This window comes from Lagopus muta, chromosome 15 (assembly GCF_023343835.1).
Source record: "Lagopus muta isolate bLagMut1 chromosome 15, bLagMut1 primary, whole genome shotgun sequence".
Lineage (NCBI taxonomy): Eukaryota > Metazoa > Chordata > Aves > Galliformes > Phasianidae > Lagopus > Lagopus muta.
This window is the reverse complement of record NC_064447.1, coordinates 1,967,076-1,982,646: the sequence shown is the minus strand read 5'-3', so window position 1 is coordinate 1,982,646 and position 15,571 is coordinate 1,967,076. Positions and strand designations below refer to the sequence as shown.

General features: G+C 47.9%; 1 protein-coding gene across 4 annotated transcripts in view; it reads left to right on the top strand.

Annotated features, from left to right (window-relative positions):
- The window catches only part of SEC14L5 (SEC14 like lipid binding 5), a 35,448-nt gene extending 19,877 nt beyond the window's left edge, over window positions 1-15,571 (top strand). For 3 of the 4 annotated variants that reach the window (XM_048961619.1, XM_048961620.1, XM_048961621.1), the window contains exons 6-17: window positions 913-1,041; window positions 1,646-1,865; window positions 3,611-3,723; window positions 7,803-7,992; window positions 8,517-8,605; window positions 9,123-9,193; window positions 9,842-10,013; window positions 10,666-10,800; window positions 11,168-11,305; window positions 12,075-12,320; window positions 12,992-13,170; window positions 14,459-15,571. In XM_048961619.1, coding sequence (XP_048817576.1) covers window positions 913-1,041; window positions 1,646-1,865; window positions 3,611-3,723; window positions 7,803-7,992; window positions 8,517-8,605; window positions 9,123-9,193; window positions 9,842-10,013; window positions 10,666-10,800; window positions 11,168-11,305; window positions 12,075-12,320; window positions 12,992-13,170; window positions 14,459-14,564 — 1,788 coding nt within the window. In that variant the 3' untranslated portion in view covers window positions 14,565-15,571. Of the gene's footprint in view, window positions 1-912; window positions 1,042-1,645; window positions 1,866-3,610; window positions 3,724-7,802; window positions 7,993-8,516; window positions 8,606-9,122; window positions 9,194-9,841; window positions 10,014-10,665; window positions 10,801-11,167; window positions 11,306-12,074; window positions 12,321-12,991; window positions 13,171-13,538; window positions 13,718-14,458 lie in introns of all 4 variants that reach the window. The other variant, XR_007379984.1, reaches the window with a different exon arrangement.

Here is a 15,571-nt window from a genome sequence, read left to right as displayed (position 1 = left end):
AGAGCACGCTGTGTATTTGTGAGTGGGCTGGGTTTTCCTTTCACACCAGTTTGTGAACAGCAGCACCTGCAGAGAGGAGGCAGAGCCCCCCCAGGAAAGGATTAGGTTCAGAAGATGAAAAGAAAAGCTTGTGTAACCGTATGTAGGGTAACCAGGGGGAAGCAGCTACACTGATAAGATGGATATTAGGAGGAAGCTTTTCCCCCAGAGGGTGGTGAGGCACTGGCACAGGTTGCCCAAGGAGGCTGTGGATGCCCCATCCCTGCAGGCATTCAAGGCCAGGCTGGATGTGGCTCTGGGCAGCCTGGGCTGCTGGTTGGCAACCTGCACACAGCAGGGTTGGAACTGGATGAGCATTGTGCTCCTTTGCAACCCAGGCCATTCTAGGATTCTATAACGTTGAACTGGCAGTGAGAAGATGCCTGGTTCTCCCACACATGCTGTGTTTGGTGGGGAAGGCTGATGTTCAGCGGCTGAGTTTCCTACCCAGAATTAGAAAAGCCCTGTTTTTCTTCCTTTGCTATAGATGTAGACTGAAAGGTTGTCCCAGGCCTTCTGCAAGGAGGTTTTGCCATGACAGTTTCAAAACAGCAGTCTTGCTGTTATTTTAGTTTTGCTATTCATGCAGCTGTTCAGATGTGCTGGGTTTTAAGCTTATGTTCTTTGTAAGCATGAGGAATGCTCCTTCAACCACAAAGGTTCACATGTCCAACTCATGACATGCTTCTGTAACTCTGGGGGATTCAATCTGTTAGATGTGGGTCTGTCAGCACCCTGCAGGACGCCTCTTCTGCCCCTCTGTGTAGCTCTGGAATTAAATTCAGCCCAATTCAGTACCAGGAGCGAGGGCCCTGGCATACTGTGAGCTGCCTGCTACCATCCAACCCTGTGTCTGTCTGTCTCTGGGCTTAGGTTCACCCTGAGAATGAAGAGTGGACGTGCTTTGAACAGTCTGCATCTCTCGACATCAAGTCATTCTTTGGCTTCGAAAGCACGGTGGAAAAGATTGCCATGAAGCAATACACGTCCAACATCAAACGGGTGAGCTGGGCTTCCCTGTGTGCCTTCACAAAAGTGCCTGCTGTCAGTGCATCTCTGTTTTCTCTTCTATAAAACAGGCCTACTGTAGCTTTCTGTTGCTGCTTATGCCTCTGGAGTTGCTCAGAAAGGCAAACAAAGAAAAAAGCCACTGTGCAGCGAGCAAAACCAAGCTGTTGACTGAAATGCTTCTGTGCAGGGGAGGGAGCAGGCTGTGCCAGTGGGTGCTGTGGTGCCAGGCTCCTCAGACACTGAGGACACTGTTCTCATGTAGGAAGAGAAAGTTGTGGCTAAAAATCAGCACTGTCCCTGCAATTGCTCGAGGGAGAGGTGCTTCCCCACGGCTGCAGAGGAGCAGCCTGGCTGACTGACAGGTAGTAGGATAAACGTGTTGTAAGAGAGTTCCACCCAGAGCATTGCAGTGTGCCTGGCCATCTGTACGTGCTGACATTTCTCCTGGAGGTTCATGCAGATGGAAGGAGACGGCTGCTTTCCTTTTGCTTATCTCTAACAGCGACAGTCATCCGTCCTGAGGAGGAATCTTTGGCATCTGGCTGGCTTTGAGTAGATGGGGTATTCCTTCCTAACGTTGGTTTTCCTCTATCAGGGCAAGGAAGTTATTGAGCACTACCTGAAGGAGCTGATCTCCCAAGGAATCACGTTCATCCCTCGTTGGACGCCTCCTGTGGCACAAGGGCAGAAGGCAGAGCAAGCCCCAGCAGCCAGCCACGAGCCCAGTGATGCACCACTCGAATCTGGGGCTCAGGGATCTCCCACAGAGCAAACAGGCAGCTCCTGCCCCCCAGCAGAGCCCGTCAGCCCTGATGGTATGCAGTGTCCAGGCAGCAGCAGCTGCTGGCAGTTCAAATGCCCTGAGTAGCATTTCATAATGAGTTTATTTATATATAAATGTATATTTTTTTTTTGCATGAGGTTTTTTTCTTCTCCTTGCTGATGGAGAAGAGGGAATGTTATTTTCCTTCTTCAAGAACAACACAAACGTTTGAGCTTTGTTTCCCCCCAGCCTGAAAAGCTGAGAAAAGCTTCACAGGCAGTATAAGGGGCATTCTTTTGAGTTTAAAGAAAAACCTTTGGCTTTGATCTGATATTTAAGACATTTTATACTTTGAACTTTACTCTTTTACTTTATACGCTATGAACTGTACTTTTTTTTTTACATTTTATACTTAAAACTGGAGAAACTTAGAAGTATCCTGAGCACAGTGCTGATCAGTTACTGTTAAAGACTTTGTCCATTTCACAGTGAGTGTTCTCATGGTTTTGTTTGGTTCAGTGGATGTTTCCCCACACCAATGTAAGACAGAACTGAACCTTATCTTTATGTGTATCGACCTGATGATACCTTCTGGACTAAAGGTGCTTCTCTGACAGATTTGAAGAGAGCCTTTTAATTTAGGTTGGTGGTATTGGAAATAGCTGTTGCTTCTCAGAAGCAAAGAGCTGCTCTTTCAGCTGAAGGTAACACAGGAAAAAGCTTGAAACTTGGAACTTTCCAGGGTTCTGCTCTGTGTGGGCCTTCTTTTGTAGCTTCTCTTTGTTGCAATTTGCCTGCAAACACGATCCAAATCCATACAGGAGCTGAGAACGAGAAATCTTTCTGTGCTTTGCGATTAACTTTAATCTAAAAGTGGCAGATTGTGTCTAGCAGAAGGGGCCAGCAGCTCTTTCTGTTTATATTCATGTTCATAAAGTGATTAACTTCCTCGGGTCTGCTTCTCAGCTTGCTAGCTCTGTGCATTCTGTGTGGGAGTAGCACTTACTGCATATCATTTCTGTATCATCAGCCAGAGACGGTGCATGCTGTGGGTGTCCAGTCCTTATTCTGCAGCTAATGGTATCTGCTGGGGAAAGAAAGCCTGCTGTAGAGCTATCTCTGAAGTCCTCCTCCCAGCCCTTCTCACGTGCCTGCCTGTCTCCAGCACAGCGCTGCCCTGTGCTGCTCCCTTTTGGTACCACGTCTTCCTTACTGGCATCTGCACACACCAGCCTTGCACAGCACAGCTGTGTCCCTCTCTCAGTGCTGGCAGGCTCAGAGCCCTTGTCCTTTGTCCCTCTCTGATCTGGAGGGACTCTGGGCTCCTGGTTTGCACAGGGCATCCTCATGCCAAAAGCTTCCCTTGCTGTCTGAAGCGTTCAAGCTGTTCTCCCTTTCCCTCTGGTGTCTACAAGCAGAATAATATTTCAAATGGCTGCTTTTTAGCCTCTTGTCATTGAAATTGTGAGTGAGTTTTTTTAGGACACTGGGGGATTTAAGTGCCCAGGCCTCGGAGTGGTTCATGAGATGAGTGCCAGAGCTTGTGATGATAGTTCTTTAAAAGCTTCTGTTGGAATAGTCAGGGTTGAATGAAATATCAGTGTTCTGAGAGACAAGTGGAGTGACCTGGCTTTGCAGTCTTACACAGTCTGTGTCCTCGTGCCCTGATCACCATGGGGATTGCTCACCCACTTTTCTCAGGCATACATCATGAGTAACCTGATGTGTAGAAATAACCACACACCTCTCTTCTGGCTATGTCCCATCTCGTCTGAGTTGCTCTTTCTCTTTCTCCAGCTGACAAACTGGATGCTGATTACATCGAGCGATATCTGGGCCAGCTGACTCCAATGCAAGAGAGCTGCTTGATCCGACTTCGGCAGTGGCTTCAGGAAACCCACAAAGGCAAGGTGGGTAGATAACAGCGAGAGAACCCTTCTGCAAGTCTGAAAGCAGCTGTTCTCATAGCTCGGATGTCCCACAGTAAAAAGCAGTTGTGATAATTGGGTGTTGAGACTCAGCTGTCGTGGCAAGGTGAGGTGAGGGGTTTGGCGTGGAGAACAGCTGGTGCGATCCGACAGCAGCATCACAGACTGCAGCTGTAGCCCTGTGTGTGTTGGAAAGCCTGCTCTGTGCTACCCGGGCAGAGTGGTTTGGCTGTGCATTTACAGTGGGCACTGATCAGGGCTGGGCTGGCTGGGATGGATGCACTGTTTCCCAAATCCTGCAGGGTGGGGAGGCTGTGCGGATGGCACAGTCCTCTCTTGGCAGCTGCTGCTCATCAAAGAGGCAGTTAGCAACCCCTGGCTCTCAGTGCATGTCAGCAGCGTGCTGTGCGTGTTGGATCAGGCAGGTTGTGTAAGCTGGTACAGCCCAGGGCTGGATTCTTCGGAGCAGAATTCATTCTGATCTTGTTTTAATCCCCTTTATCCAAGTGCACCGTTTCAAAGGCACACTGAATTCAGAAAGTAGGGACCATCTCACCTCATGGTGTGAGGTATATTGTGTAAACTGCTGAAATAGAGGAGGTGAGGGTGCTAAGCTGGAGCAACTACAGCTGGCATTGGCCAGCTAGTATAGTAGAAACATGCTTTTACCCCCAAAAATCTATGTGGGTACCATAGGCTAGATGCACCTCTGAGGTTGCTGTAATGTTTGTAAGCTACCTTGACTCCTCTTAGTTGAGGGGGAGTCTCAGTATCAGGCTGGACAATAAGGGATATGTGACGGAGAAAAGACCTAGTGCAGCTCAAATGTCTTCAGAGGGGTCTGTCTGCAGATTTACTGATGCAGGGAGATGGGGTGAGAAGGAAGAAAGGACCAACAGTAGCATGAGATGGATTAATTGAATGGTAATGGTAACGAGACCTTGGGAAAAGAGGAAAATGGGAGATGGTTGGAGCAGGGATCTCCCTTGACAGCAGAGCAGAGCTGGATATGTTTTCAATAGTAATATTTTCCTGGCCTATAAGATGACTGCCCAGTCAGTCACAGAATCATTAGGAACCAGTCTGCATTCATAGGCTTTGCAATAGCAGTTTGTTTTTGTTTTTTTTTAACTAACTTTTCTGAAAGAAGCCATTCACAAGGAACTGTGCCAGCAGTCTCTGCATGCTTTGCTGCATCTTCCTCACCTGTGGATGTGGATGGAGGAAAAGTTAAAATTAAGCAGAAAACGGGAGGCTGAAGAGGATAGCAGTGTGTGCTGAGGTGGGACGTGAAAGTCTTTGAGGAGCTGACAGTCTCCAGGCACCAGCAATGCTGCTGGGTTCGTTAAAGCTGATGAGTTTGGATCACCAAGCACCTGGCAGATCTGTCCAAGGCCACTGGTGTTGTGGCAGCATCAGCAGCAGGTTGTGTAAGTTGGACTGTGCCCAAGAGAGTGGGGGCTGCTATAGGCAGGACTATGTAACATACATGTATGTGCATGCACACACACACAATAGAACAAAGGACCCCCTGAGGGACTGTCTGGACACCTACCAGCAAGCTGCTAGCACACTGCTGTGGTGATCTGAGTGCACATATCTGGGCTTGGCTTCCCAACCAACCAGGTAACTGAGTGCATGGGAGTGAACCGTAGTTACCTGCTCCCACCAGCAGCTTCACTGCTAAAATATGCTGTACTGCATATCGGCTGCCATCTGGGTCTGCCCTCGTTTCAACCCGCTGTCAGATGGAGGGGAGCTGACAACAAGCAGGCACAAAGCAAAGGGCAGGAATTCCAGGTGTAGTTATGCTCTGAAATAGAGGATGTGGGCTTTCAGGTCAGCAGTGATGTGTCAAATGAAACAGCGTGGGCTTTCTGTGATGGGTAGGAGATGTCTTGGCTATTGGGTGTCCAGCTGAAAACGAGCCCTAGATGAGAGCAAGGCTGTGAGGCTTTATCCATGTGTGTGATCTGCTAGGGTCTCAGTTTCAGGTGGAGGAGGGATGTTCTAAATGTTTGCTTGCCTTGTTCTGTAGGTTTTTCTTTCTTCTCTTGGAGGCCAGGAAATGGTAGCTGGGAAAGGTAAAAATGAAAGCAGATGAGCAAAGTGAAACAGCAAGGCTCTTGGAGAGGCTCTGTGAGTGTGTGCACCTCCTCCTTCCTCTGCAGTCCCCCTGTTTTGCTATCCAGTCCCTGTCCCTTTCCAAACAGACTGTAATCAGATTTATCATTCCTCATGCGAACACACAAACTTCAAACAGTGTTAGAATTGCAAGCACTTAAAGCTAGTAATGGTAATGAATGAATTTGTGCCATGTAGGACACAGTACACAGAATTTCACTGGTAAACACCAGAGTGGAATTAAATCTGTCTTCTTGCAGATGGAAGTTACTGCTTTGGTTGGGCAAAGACAATCAAGAGAGCGTGTCCCCTTGGAGACACCTTTCTTTGGTCTAAACGTAAGCACTGAATTTGCCTCTTGCCTGTTGAACATACAGCCTAGATTTGAAAACCAATAAAGACAACCCTGCAGCAGCTGTGACCTCTCCCTCCTCTTGCAGGATATCCAGGACTGTTGTAGATGTTTGGTTTTTTGTTTGTTTTTTCTCTTGTCCTGAGAGTTACGGCTTCCCCTGAGCAGCAAAAATGCAATTTAAATCATCTGATGAAAATTCTGCTCTCTTTAATCTTACCGTGATGCAGAAGGATTTGGGGATGTTCATCTAAATACGTCTCAGATCCTGCTTAGGAAAGCTGCCGTTTTCCTTTCTGTGAAATGCAAGGTGCTTGAAACACAACGTTGTGCTGAACAGGACTGATATCCCATCTCATCTGCAGGTGCTTGGCTTTAGACTCCTGAGCTCCACCCACCATTATATGGACTCAGTTCTTAATACTGCTTACAGCTGCACAACTGAGGTTGCTCCCAACCTGACACTGCTGGTAGCTTTTCTTCTTTTCTTTGCGTTTTCATGAGCCTGTCAGGGAGCAAACAAAAGAGCTCTGATTCTGAAGGCAGCCGTTTTGTGTCACAGCAAGGCTCAGATGGCTCAGATGCATTGTGCTGAGCACAGACGCTCTGGGGCAGGCTGTCCCAGCTCTACAGAGCTTACATTTTTAATGGGAACTTGATGTAGGAACTGAGGTCACACACTTTTGGGGGAAGTTGGGGTGAAGGAACTGAGATGAGAAATTAACAAAGTATGAAAACAGTTGGGTTCTAGCTGCATACCACCGATGTGGTGGATGCCCCATCCCTGGAGGCAATCAAAGCCAGGCTGGATGTGGCTCTGGGCAGCCTGGCCTGCTGGTTGGTGGCCCTGCTTATGGCAGGGGGTTGAAACTGGATGATCTTTGGAGATCCTTTCAACCCAGGCCATTCCATGATGTGATTCTATGAACTGAGTGAGGGGATATCATGCTCTTTGGGTCATCCCTTTTGGTAAGAGTGAATGTAACAGGATGGGGAGTGCCTGTGGGAGAACTGGAAAGCTTTGCTGTCCAAACAACACCAGCAGCAAAGCAGAAGAGATCTGCACAAGAGCTGAAATGCGGTGCTAATGGGTAATTGTTTGAAGTGTGGACAGTGCTGATGCACCTCCAAAGAGCACGTGGGTAACTTGGGCAATGTGTTACCTACAAAGGCTTCTCATCCTTTGCTGATTTGCCCTACAGGGAGGTGAACTTGCAGCTGTGTTACTGAGCAGAGGCGTTTGGTTTGTCCTTGTTGATAGGTAGCCGTGGGAAACATCAGCCAGCCCGGAGCTCGTTGGGGTTTCTGACTGTTGGCCCTTATAATGAAGGGGCAATGCTCAGATAAATTAACTGGCCCATATCTCTCAAAGGGATGCAGGTTTGTCACTTCTTTCATGCTCACAGCACCACCTGCTGCACTGGGCTGGACTAGGAAAGGAGAAAGAAGAAGGAATGTGTCTTCAACCTTTGTTACCGTGGCTCTGGGGATTTAAAGCCTGGTGCATGTGCCCTGTGGGCTCGTTTGCATTCTTCGTGGTGTGGTGGCAAAAGCAGCCACCCTCAGCATTTCTCTCTTCCCTCAGATCCCCAAAGATGAGCACATCCTTCGATTCCTGCGGGCTCGTGACTTCAACATTGACAAAGCTCGGGAGATGCTCTGCCAGTCTCTGTCCTGGAGAAAGCAGTACCAGGTGGATTACATCCTCCAGTCCTGGAGGCCCCCAGCCCTGCTGGATGAGTACTACACCGGAGGATGGCATTATCAGGACAGAGGTTAGAAGCTCCTCGGTTGTGTTGGTCCTTTAAACACTGACAAAGGAGTTTTAACATCTGCAAATAGACGGCCTCTCTCTTTTGCTGTAGCTCCTTTGTTTTCTCCCCACAAACCAGGCAGAACTAGAGCTAGTGCAGGGCAGCATCTCTTTGATAGGACGTCCTTGGGGTGTGATTTTTATCCTGTTCAAGTATTTAATGTGGCATTTGCAAAAGGTATTGGAGTGATAGCCTGGCAGGCTCTGGACACATCTGTATGCAGTAGAAACTTCTGTGCTTGATGCTGAGAGACCCTAAAATCTGAGGGGACATCCCAGATCCAGACAGTCTGGCTGTGTTGCTCTTACCTTGTCCTCACTGCACTGAGAATACAAAGACCAAGCAGTGTTTTGCCACAGGGGACACTACGACTGGGGAGTGCATTAGGATAACAACCTGCATACCTGCATTCACTGAAGATGTTGATGTCTCTAAGCATTTCAAGGCCAGTTACTGTTTTTTAAACCTGTATATTTGTTTTGAAGATGGGCGACCGCTCTACATCCTTCGTCTTGGCCAGATGGACACAAAAGGTTTGGTGAAAGCCCTGGGAGAAGAGTCACTGCTGCGACACGTAAGATCTGCATTCGTTTCCCACTTGAGGAGCTGTATTTCTCTTGGTGTGTAAAAGCCTTGCTGTAGTGCAGCAGAAATCTACATGCCTGACACAAGTAATTCCTGTGTTTCATGACTGGCAACCCCAAGCTACACCTTTGGCATAGCACAGCTTCTCTTCCTGTGCAGGAAGTGGCATTTCTGTGATGGTGTGAATGGACCAGAAGGATGTTCTCTGGTAACATGCAGCTCAGCTGTAAGCTTTCCATGCCCTTCTATGCAACTCAGCATTTGACCTTGGGACTCTTGTACCCTATCTTAGATTTTCAGTGTCTGTATCTTCTATGTTCAGCTGAACTTCTCAGTAGAAAAGCTTTTAAATGTATTTTTTCTACACATAGACTCACTGCTTTGCACACACTGTAATCAGACTGGTATATTTCTGGATTCTGTATTTTTTTGAGAGGTTTCAGGAGCTTTCCAGGTTCCTCACTCATACTTGGGCTAATCCAAGTCTATACTGTCCTTAATTTCAGGTTCTGTCAATTAACGAAGAAGGACAAAAGAGATGTGAGGAGAATACCAACCTCTTTGGGCGCCCCATCACGTTAGTACATCCATTTTTCTTGTATCCTCATAGGCTTTGTAGTAAGAATAATAATTCCATAGGGGCTTTTAGATGATGTTCTTAGGGTTAAACTGCAGGCAGCGGTGTGGTCTGTGTCGTGCATTCAGTTCTTGCCTGGACTTGGGGTATCTTACGTAGCAGGCCTAACTCTACAGCTCCATATGAAAGCAAGTATTGGTTCTTCCTTACATTTTTTTTCTGTCCCCCTTCAGATGAGTGTAACCACACAATTACAGTGATTTTAATTCAGAACCTTGACGTTCCCTCTCTTTCAGAAAAACAAAACCACCTGCCAGATTCCATTTCCATCTCAAAATATAATTTGTAGGTCTTTTAGCAATATGCTGTTACACCTTTGCCTTCTTCCACGCTGACAGCTTGTGCTCTTGCCTTTGGGGCTGAGCATCTCTTTTGTCCTTTTTGGATCTGGTGTCCTGAAAGCTCTCTGGGTTCAGGCTGCATGCTGTGTGGGCAGAGATCCGCTCATCACTGAAACTGCTGGCCTCTCTCATTGGCTTCCTTAGGTCCTGTTTGACCCATGATGTTACTGAAACCTTCTGTGGGTCGTATGCCGAGCAGCCACTGTGCAGTGAAGGCTCTGACTGGTCATCTTCATCTTTATTTCAGATCCTGGACGTGTCTGGTGGACTTGGAAGGGCTGAATATGAGGCACCTCTGGCGGCCTGGAGTCAAGGCCCTACTTCGGATTATTGAGGTTGTAGAGGACAACTACCCTGAAACTCTGGGGCGACTGCTGATAGTGCGAGCACCCAGAGTTTTTCCTGTGCTTTGGACTCTGGTGGGTGAAATCAGGATGGTAGGATCATAAGTGGAGGTACAATGAGCTGAATCATCTGGTTATTGTGAGTTCTGCTTATTCAAAGACTTAGGGAGTGAATAAACTTGCAGATAGCTCATGGCTGATCTCCTGAAGAGGCCACAGCTTTGCTACAGAGCCAATGTGCTTGGCTCCAGTGGCTGTTCTTCTGCCAGGGCAGGGTGGAGGAGCTGAACTGTAAATCCTGGTGCAGCAGTGGTAGCCCAGATGTGGTGGGTTTTCATGTTAATGGAAAAAGACAAATAGTTCTTAGCCTCGTGCTGGACGATAGCAAAGAGAAAAGTAATCACTATGGGTCTGCCTGGTGCTTGCTGGCTGTGATGGCAGTGTAAGAATGTGCCTGACACGTTTCTTGAGAGGTTTGTCTGTGGTGTTGTGAGTGCACGCTTATTTTACCAGAGTAGAAAATCTTTTCTTCCTCATTATTCCTCTCTTTGGGAGAAAACTTCAATGTTGAGGAGTTCTATGGAGTTCTGTACTGTTGCTGGTCTGCATTCCTGCCGATGGGGTCTTCCAGTCTGGATTCCAAAGCATCCGTGTTTGATTGTACCTCAACGTTGTTTCTAACTTTGCTCAGTGACAGAGGTGTCCTTTGTTTCACCTCTTATTTCAGGTCAGTCCATTTATCAACGAGAACACAAGGCAGAAGTTCCTTATTTACAGTGGGAATAACTACCAGGGTCCAGGAGGGCTGGTAGACTATGTAGACAAAGAGGTGATCCCAGACTTCCTAGGAGGAGACTGCATGGTGAGTTTTCCTTCCTGTTGCATAGGTGGAATTTGCAATGGTTAAGCTTAAGCTCCCTCAAATCTTCTCCTATGCACCCTCCCACCCCACCACCCTTCTGCTCCTTTCTGATTTCTGTTATGGGGTTGGGGTGTCACTGCTGTTAATTCATGCACTCTGAAGTTGTGGTGTTGTCCCAGAGAAGGGAATTTCAGGTCAGCTCCTTCAACAGAACTTAAAGAAATCATCACAGTAAAAATAAGCTTTGTGCAATCTTACACCAGCTGAGGATGTCTGTCCTGTGTCCGACAGCAGGCAGGTGCTCAGACTCAGCAGTTTACCACTGGCTTAGTATGAACCCTCATGCTTGTTTGTCTGGCTCTTCCAGTGCACTGTTCCAGAGGGTGGACTCGTTCCCAAGTCACTTTATCAAACGGATGAAGAGCCAGAGAATGCAGATCACATCCGACTATGGACAGAAACTATCTACCATTCTGCAAGTGTCCTCAGAGGAGCTCCACACGAGGTACAAACCTTCAGAGCATCCGAAAGCTGAAGGTGCTGAGCTGATACCAGTGATGTGTTCCTTTTGTTGAAGTTGAGTAGAACAGCAGAGAGCTCCAAAGCAGTGAGCGTGATGTGTTTCAGCAGCATCATGTGCTTAGTGGGAAGCCCAAGGCTAGCTAACAGCTAGAGGTCGGGAGGTTAAGAACTGTAATGTAGAAGCAATGCTTTTCTTTCCCATGGCCTGATTTCCTGTTGGATGCAGTCTCTTCCTCATTCTTTTGGGGGAAATGGAGCCCTTTCTGCTTCTCTTTTGGTAGTACTGCTTCCATTCTCGGTGGCTTAGCAAGGGTGGTGGTGATACATAAGCTGGGTCATCAGGAAGGAGAGCATCCAAAGAAGGAGCACTTCAACAGAACTGTTTGTGGCTTCTTGGCAGTGGATAACACTGACTTGGTTTGCCTGGGCTCCTTAAAAAGCCTCAGTGCCTTTTGGAGTATGTCCTGAAGGTGCTCTTTGCTGCTGTTCCATGGAGGTTTTCCTAGAACTGGCAACTGATTTAAAAGCAGCTCTGATACAGGGGAGAGATGGCATAAAAATGACTGAGCAGAAGGTACTGGGGCAGCAGCTGGCAATGGGAATCAATCTGTATCCTCCTTAGGGATGGGGCCAATCCCTTACCTGGCAGACTGTAGGGAAAAGCGTGTTTGCAGAGTGGGAAGGCAGAGGCTGGCTGCAATGGAAGTACCTGGCCTGTCAGTGTGCGTGAGCTTGCTGTATTTCCTTTACAGATAGTTGTGGAGATTTTGGAAGGGGAGTCTGTCATCACCTGGGACTTTGACATCCTGAAGGGAGATGTGGTGTTCAGCCTCTTCCACTCAAAAAGAGCTCCAGAAACAAGTCATAAAGAAGCCACGTTACCAAGTACCTCTGCTGCTGGGGACAACGTGCAGCTGATTGATAAGACGTGGGTCCTTGGTGTAGATTACAGCCGTGTGGAATCTCCACTGGTTTGCAGGGAAGGAGAGAGCATCCAGGTGAGGTGTGTGTGTCCTGGCCTGTGCCTTGCAGTCCTCGCGTGCTCCAAAATGGTCTGCAGGTGGAGAAGGGAAGGAATGAGTGGGATGGGAAATTGTGAGTTGCTTGGAAATAGTTGTCATGGCAATCCGCCCCTGAGTTCCCTGTGAAAATGACTACTGTTGCACTTTATAATGATTTTAAACTAAAAGAGGGGTGAATTTAGGTTAGATGTTGGGAAATCCTTCACTCAGAGGGCGGTGAGCCACTGCTGTGGGTGCCCATCCCTGGAGGTGCCCATGGCCACAGATGGGCTCTGGGCAGCTGAGCTGGGGGGCACAGCCCATGGCAGGAGTGGGGCTGGGGAATGGGAGGGCCTTTCCAGCCCAACCATGCTGTGACTCCAGTTTAGGCATAGCCATTGCAAAGAGATTCCATAATCTGTGATAAAAAACGGATGGAATATAACCTTTGATGGATAACCTTTTTGTTTGGTGGTGTTCAGGTTTGGGGGGTTTGTTTTTTTTGTTTGTTTGGTTTTAAACTAGCATTACAGAGGCGTGGCTCAGGCATGTAAAATGAAGTGAATGATGTATGCTTCCCCAGGTGGGTAACTAACAGCTGAGGTCTTTCACCGAGTCGCTCAGCTGTGAGACTCGCAGTGGGCACTCAGTGGCACTTTTGCTTCCAGGGGTCCCACGTGACTCGCTGGCCCGGCTTCTACATTCTCCAGTGGAAAATGCACGGTCCCCTGCCCTGCTCTGGCACCAGCCTCCCTCGGGTGGATGATGTTCTCGCCTCTCTGCAAGTTTCCAGTCACAAGTGCAAGCTTATTTACTACTACGAGGTGCTTGCATCCAAGGACTTCAGGTAGGAGGCGTACTGTGCAACTTGCAATGAAAAAGCCACCTGGGAGCACTAAGTGTGACTTTAAACACCCAGGTACCAGTGATCTCTAGAAGGTGTGTGTTTAATTGCTGATAAGTCAGGTGGACACAAAGTTGGCATTTTGTGGCATTGATCTCCCTTAGCGTGGGAGGCAATCGGGTTTTCTCTTTGTAGTAAATAGCTTTTGGATGGATGTCCACCAGTGGGGTTTGTGCTTCTTGATTGCAGCTGCCTGAGGTGTGGGAGGTGTTTGGGAGATGGACTTTTGGATAGCAGTGGGGGACATTTTGAGAAGTAATTGAATGAATACCAGCTGGGCTGTTTCATTCATTCTTCATCTGGCATTTAAGGATGATGATGTGACTTTGAGAGCACCTTCCCAGCAGCGTGTACATCCATCTCTGCAGGATCTGTTTAGCCTCCTTTAACACAAAGCATCCTTTTCAAAATCATCCAGAAGTTTGAAGAGTTTGCAAGGACTGCAGTAGGAGCTGGAAGGAATTGTTGGGTAGGCTGGGCTTGCAGACAGGTGGGTGCTGACCTTGGGAATGTGGCCTGGCCAGATCCCATGGGCTCAGAGCAGCAGCAAGCTGCAAGACTCAAGTTACTCAAACATTTTCCTGTTGCTCCACCTGCATAAAATGTGGCAGACACAGCAAGCAGTCGTAGCAATGGGGACTGCAAGCTGGTTTGGCAGGGGCTGAGGACAGCAGCTGGAAACACAGGGGCTGGGACTCGTGGCCTGGTGGGCTGCAGCACCTGGGCTCACTGAGCTGTGCACTCCCAGGTTAACTGTAAGAGCTGTAATACCTGTTGCCAGCAAAATGTCAGTGACAATTAACTTTTCATTATGATACAAAGGAACCCTGAGGTTGTTAATGATAGGACAAGGGGGAATGGTCTTAAACTGAGACAGGGGAGGTTTAGGTTGGATATGAGGAGGAAGTTTTTCACCAGAGGGTGGTGAGGCACTGGCACAGGTTGCCCAAGGAGGCTGTGGATGCCCCATCCCTGCAGGCATTCAAGGCCAGGCTGGATGTGGCTCTGGGCAGCCTGGGCTGCTGGTTGGAGACCTGCACACAGCAGGGGTTGGAGCTGGATGAGCACTGTGCTCCTTTGCAACCCAGGGCATTCTGTGATTCTATGAATGTGATGGCACAAAAAATAAAGTACTTCTCTAAGCATTACAGAAAGCTGATCTCAGGTATCTGAAGTTATCCATGAAATAGCAGCCTGCCTTAGCAAACACATCCGTTTTGTCCCATGACAGGGGATCCATGTCAAGCCTGGAATCTTGCAACAGCGGATTTTCCCAGCTGAGCGGAGCCACGACATCTTCCAGCCAGTCGCAGAGCAGCTCCCATCTGTCCAGATAGCAGGGCTGAGGCTGCACCACCAGGAAACATCGCTCAGGGCTTCCTGGCCGCCCCAGAGCTGCTCTGTGCACAAACCAAAGAACCTCAGGGTTCCTCAGCAGGGCTGAGCAGTGGGGCAGGCGCTGTGCGACCGCAGGCAGCACCCACTGCACAGCGAGGAGCTTCTGCTCCCAGCAGGGGACTCAGCGCTGAAACGGCAGGCGTAGTTTTCTATCAGATGCCTACTTCTCAGCAGAATATTTCTTAAATTGTGTTTTTGGATGAATGTCAGTCGGCATGAATTTGTGTGTTACTCAACTCTCAAGGGCTCCTTCCAATCAGTCCTTTTCCCTCGCGTGGTAGAGGAGACTGATGTTGCCTTATCTGATTGGTCTGTAGGACTAGATTATTCACCTGTAGCAAAATGAATCTCCTTTTCTGAGTGCCCAATTGCTCGTCAGAAGGTAAAGTGGGCATTTCAAGTGCAGGGACTTGAAGCAAACTGTAAATACTTTCATATGGATGGGATGTTTTAGAGATTAGATCCAGGTCAAACTTAAAACCTCTTCCTATCTGATGGGATGCTATTAGGAAATGTGTTGGATTCTTTTTAACCCATTGAGACACAAAAATCAAAACTGTTCTCTAGAGAGTAGGGCAGAGACCCTGCCACCATGAGCAGCATCTTTCTTAAAGATACCTTTCCTTTTTCCTCAGGTTTACAAGCAATAATAGGTGGATCTGACCCATCTCATCAGAGTAGATGGGAACCAAATCAAATGATAAAGGGCTAAGAAAAGCAATATTTTATTTCCTGAAGGCACAAAATGTGATGGCAGTATTATGGAAGTCTTCAAAACATGAGCTAACTTGAAAGCTGTAGAGAGGGGGACAAAAAAAAAGCATGTATGTATTTGGGCACTTACTGAAACGTATTTATTCAAATAATAGCTTGTTTTAAGTTCGTGTTTAACTTATTTGAAAAATGAGTTTTTATTAAATCCAATTGCCTTTTATTGTTATTTTTT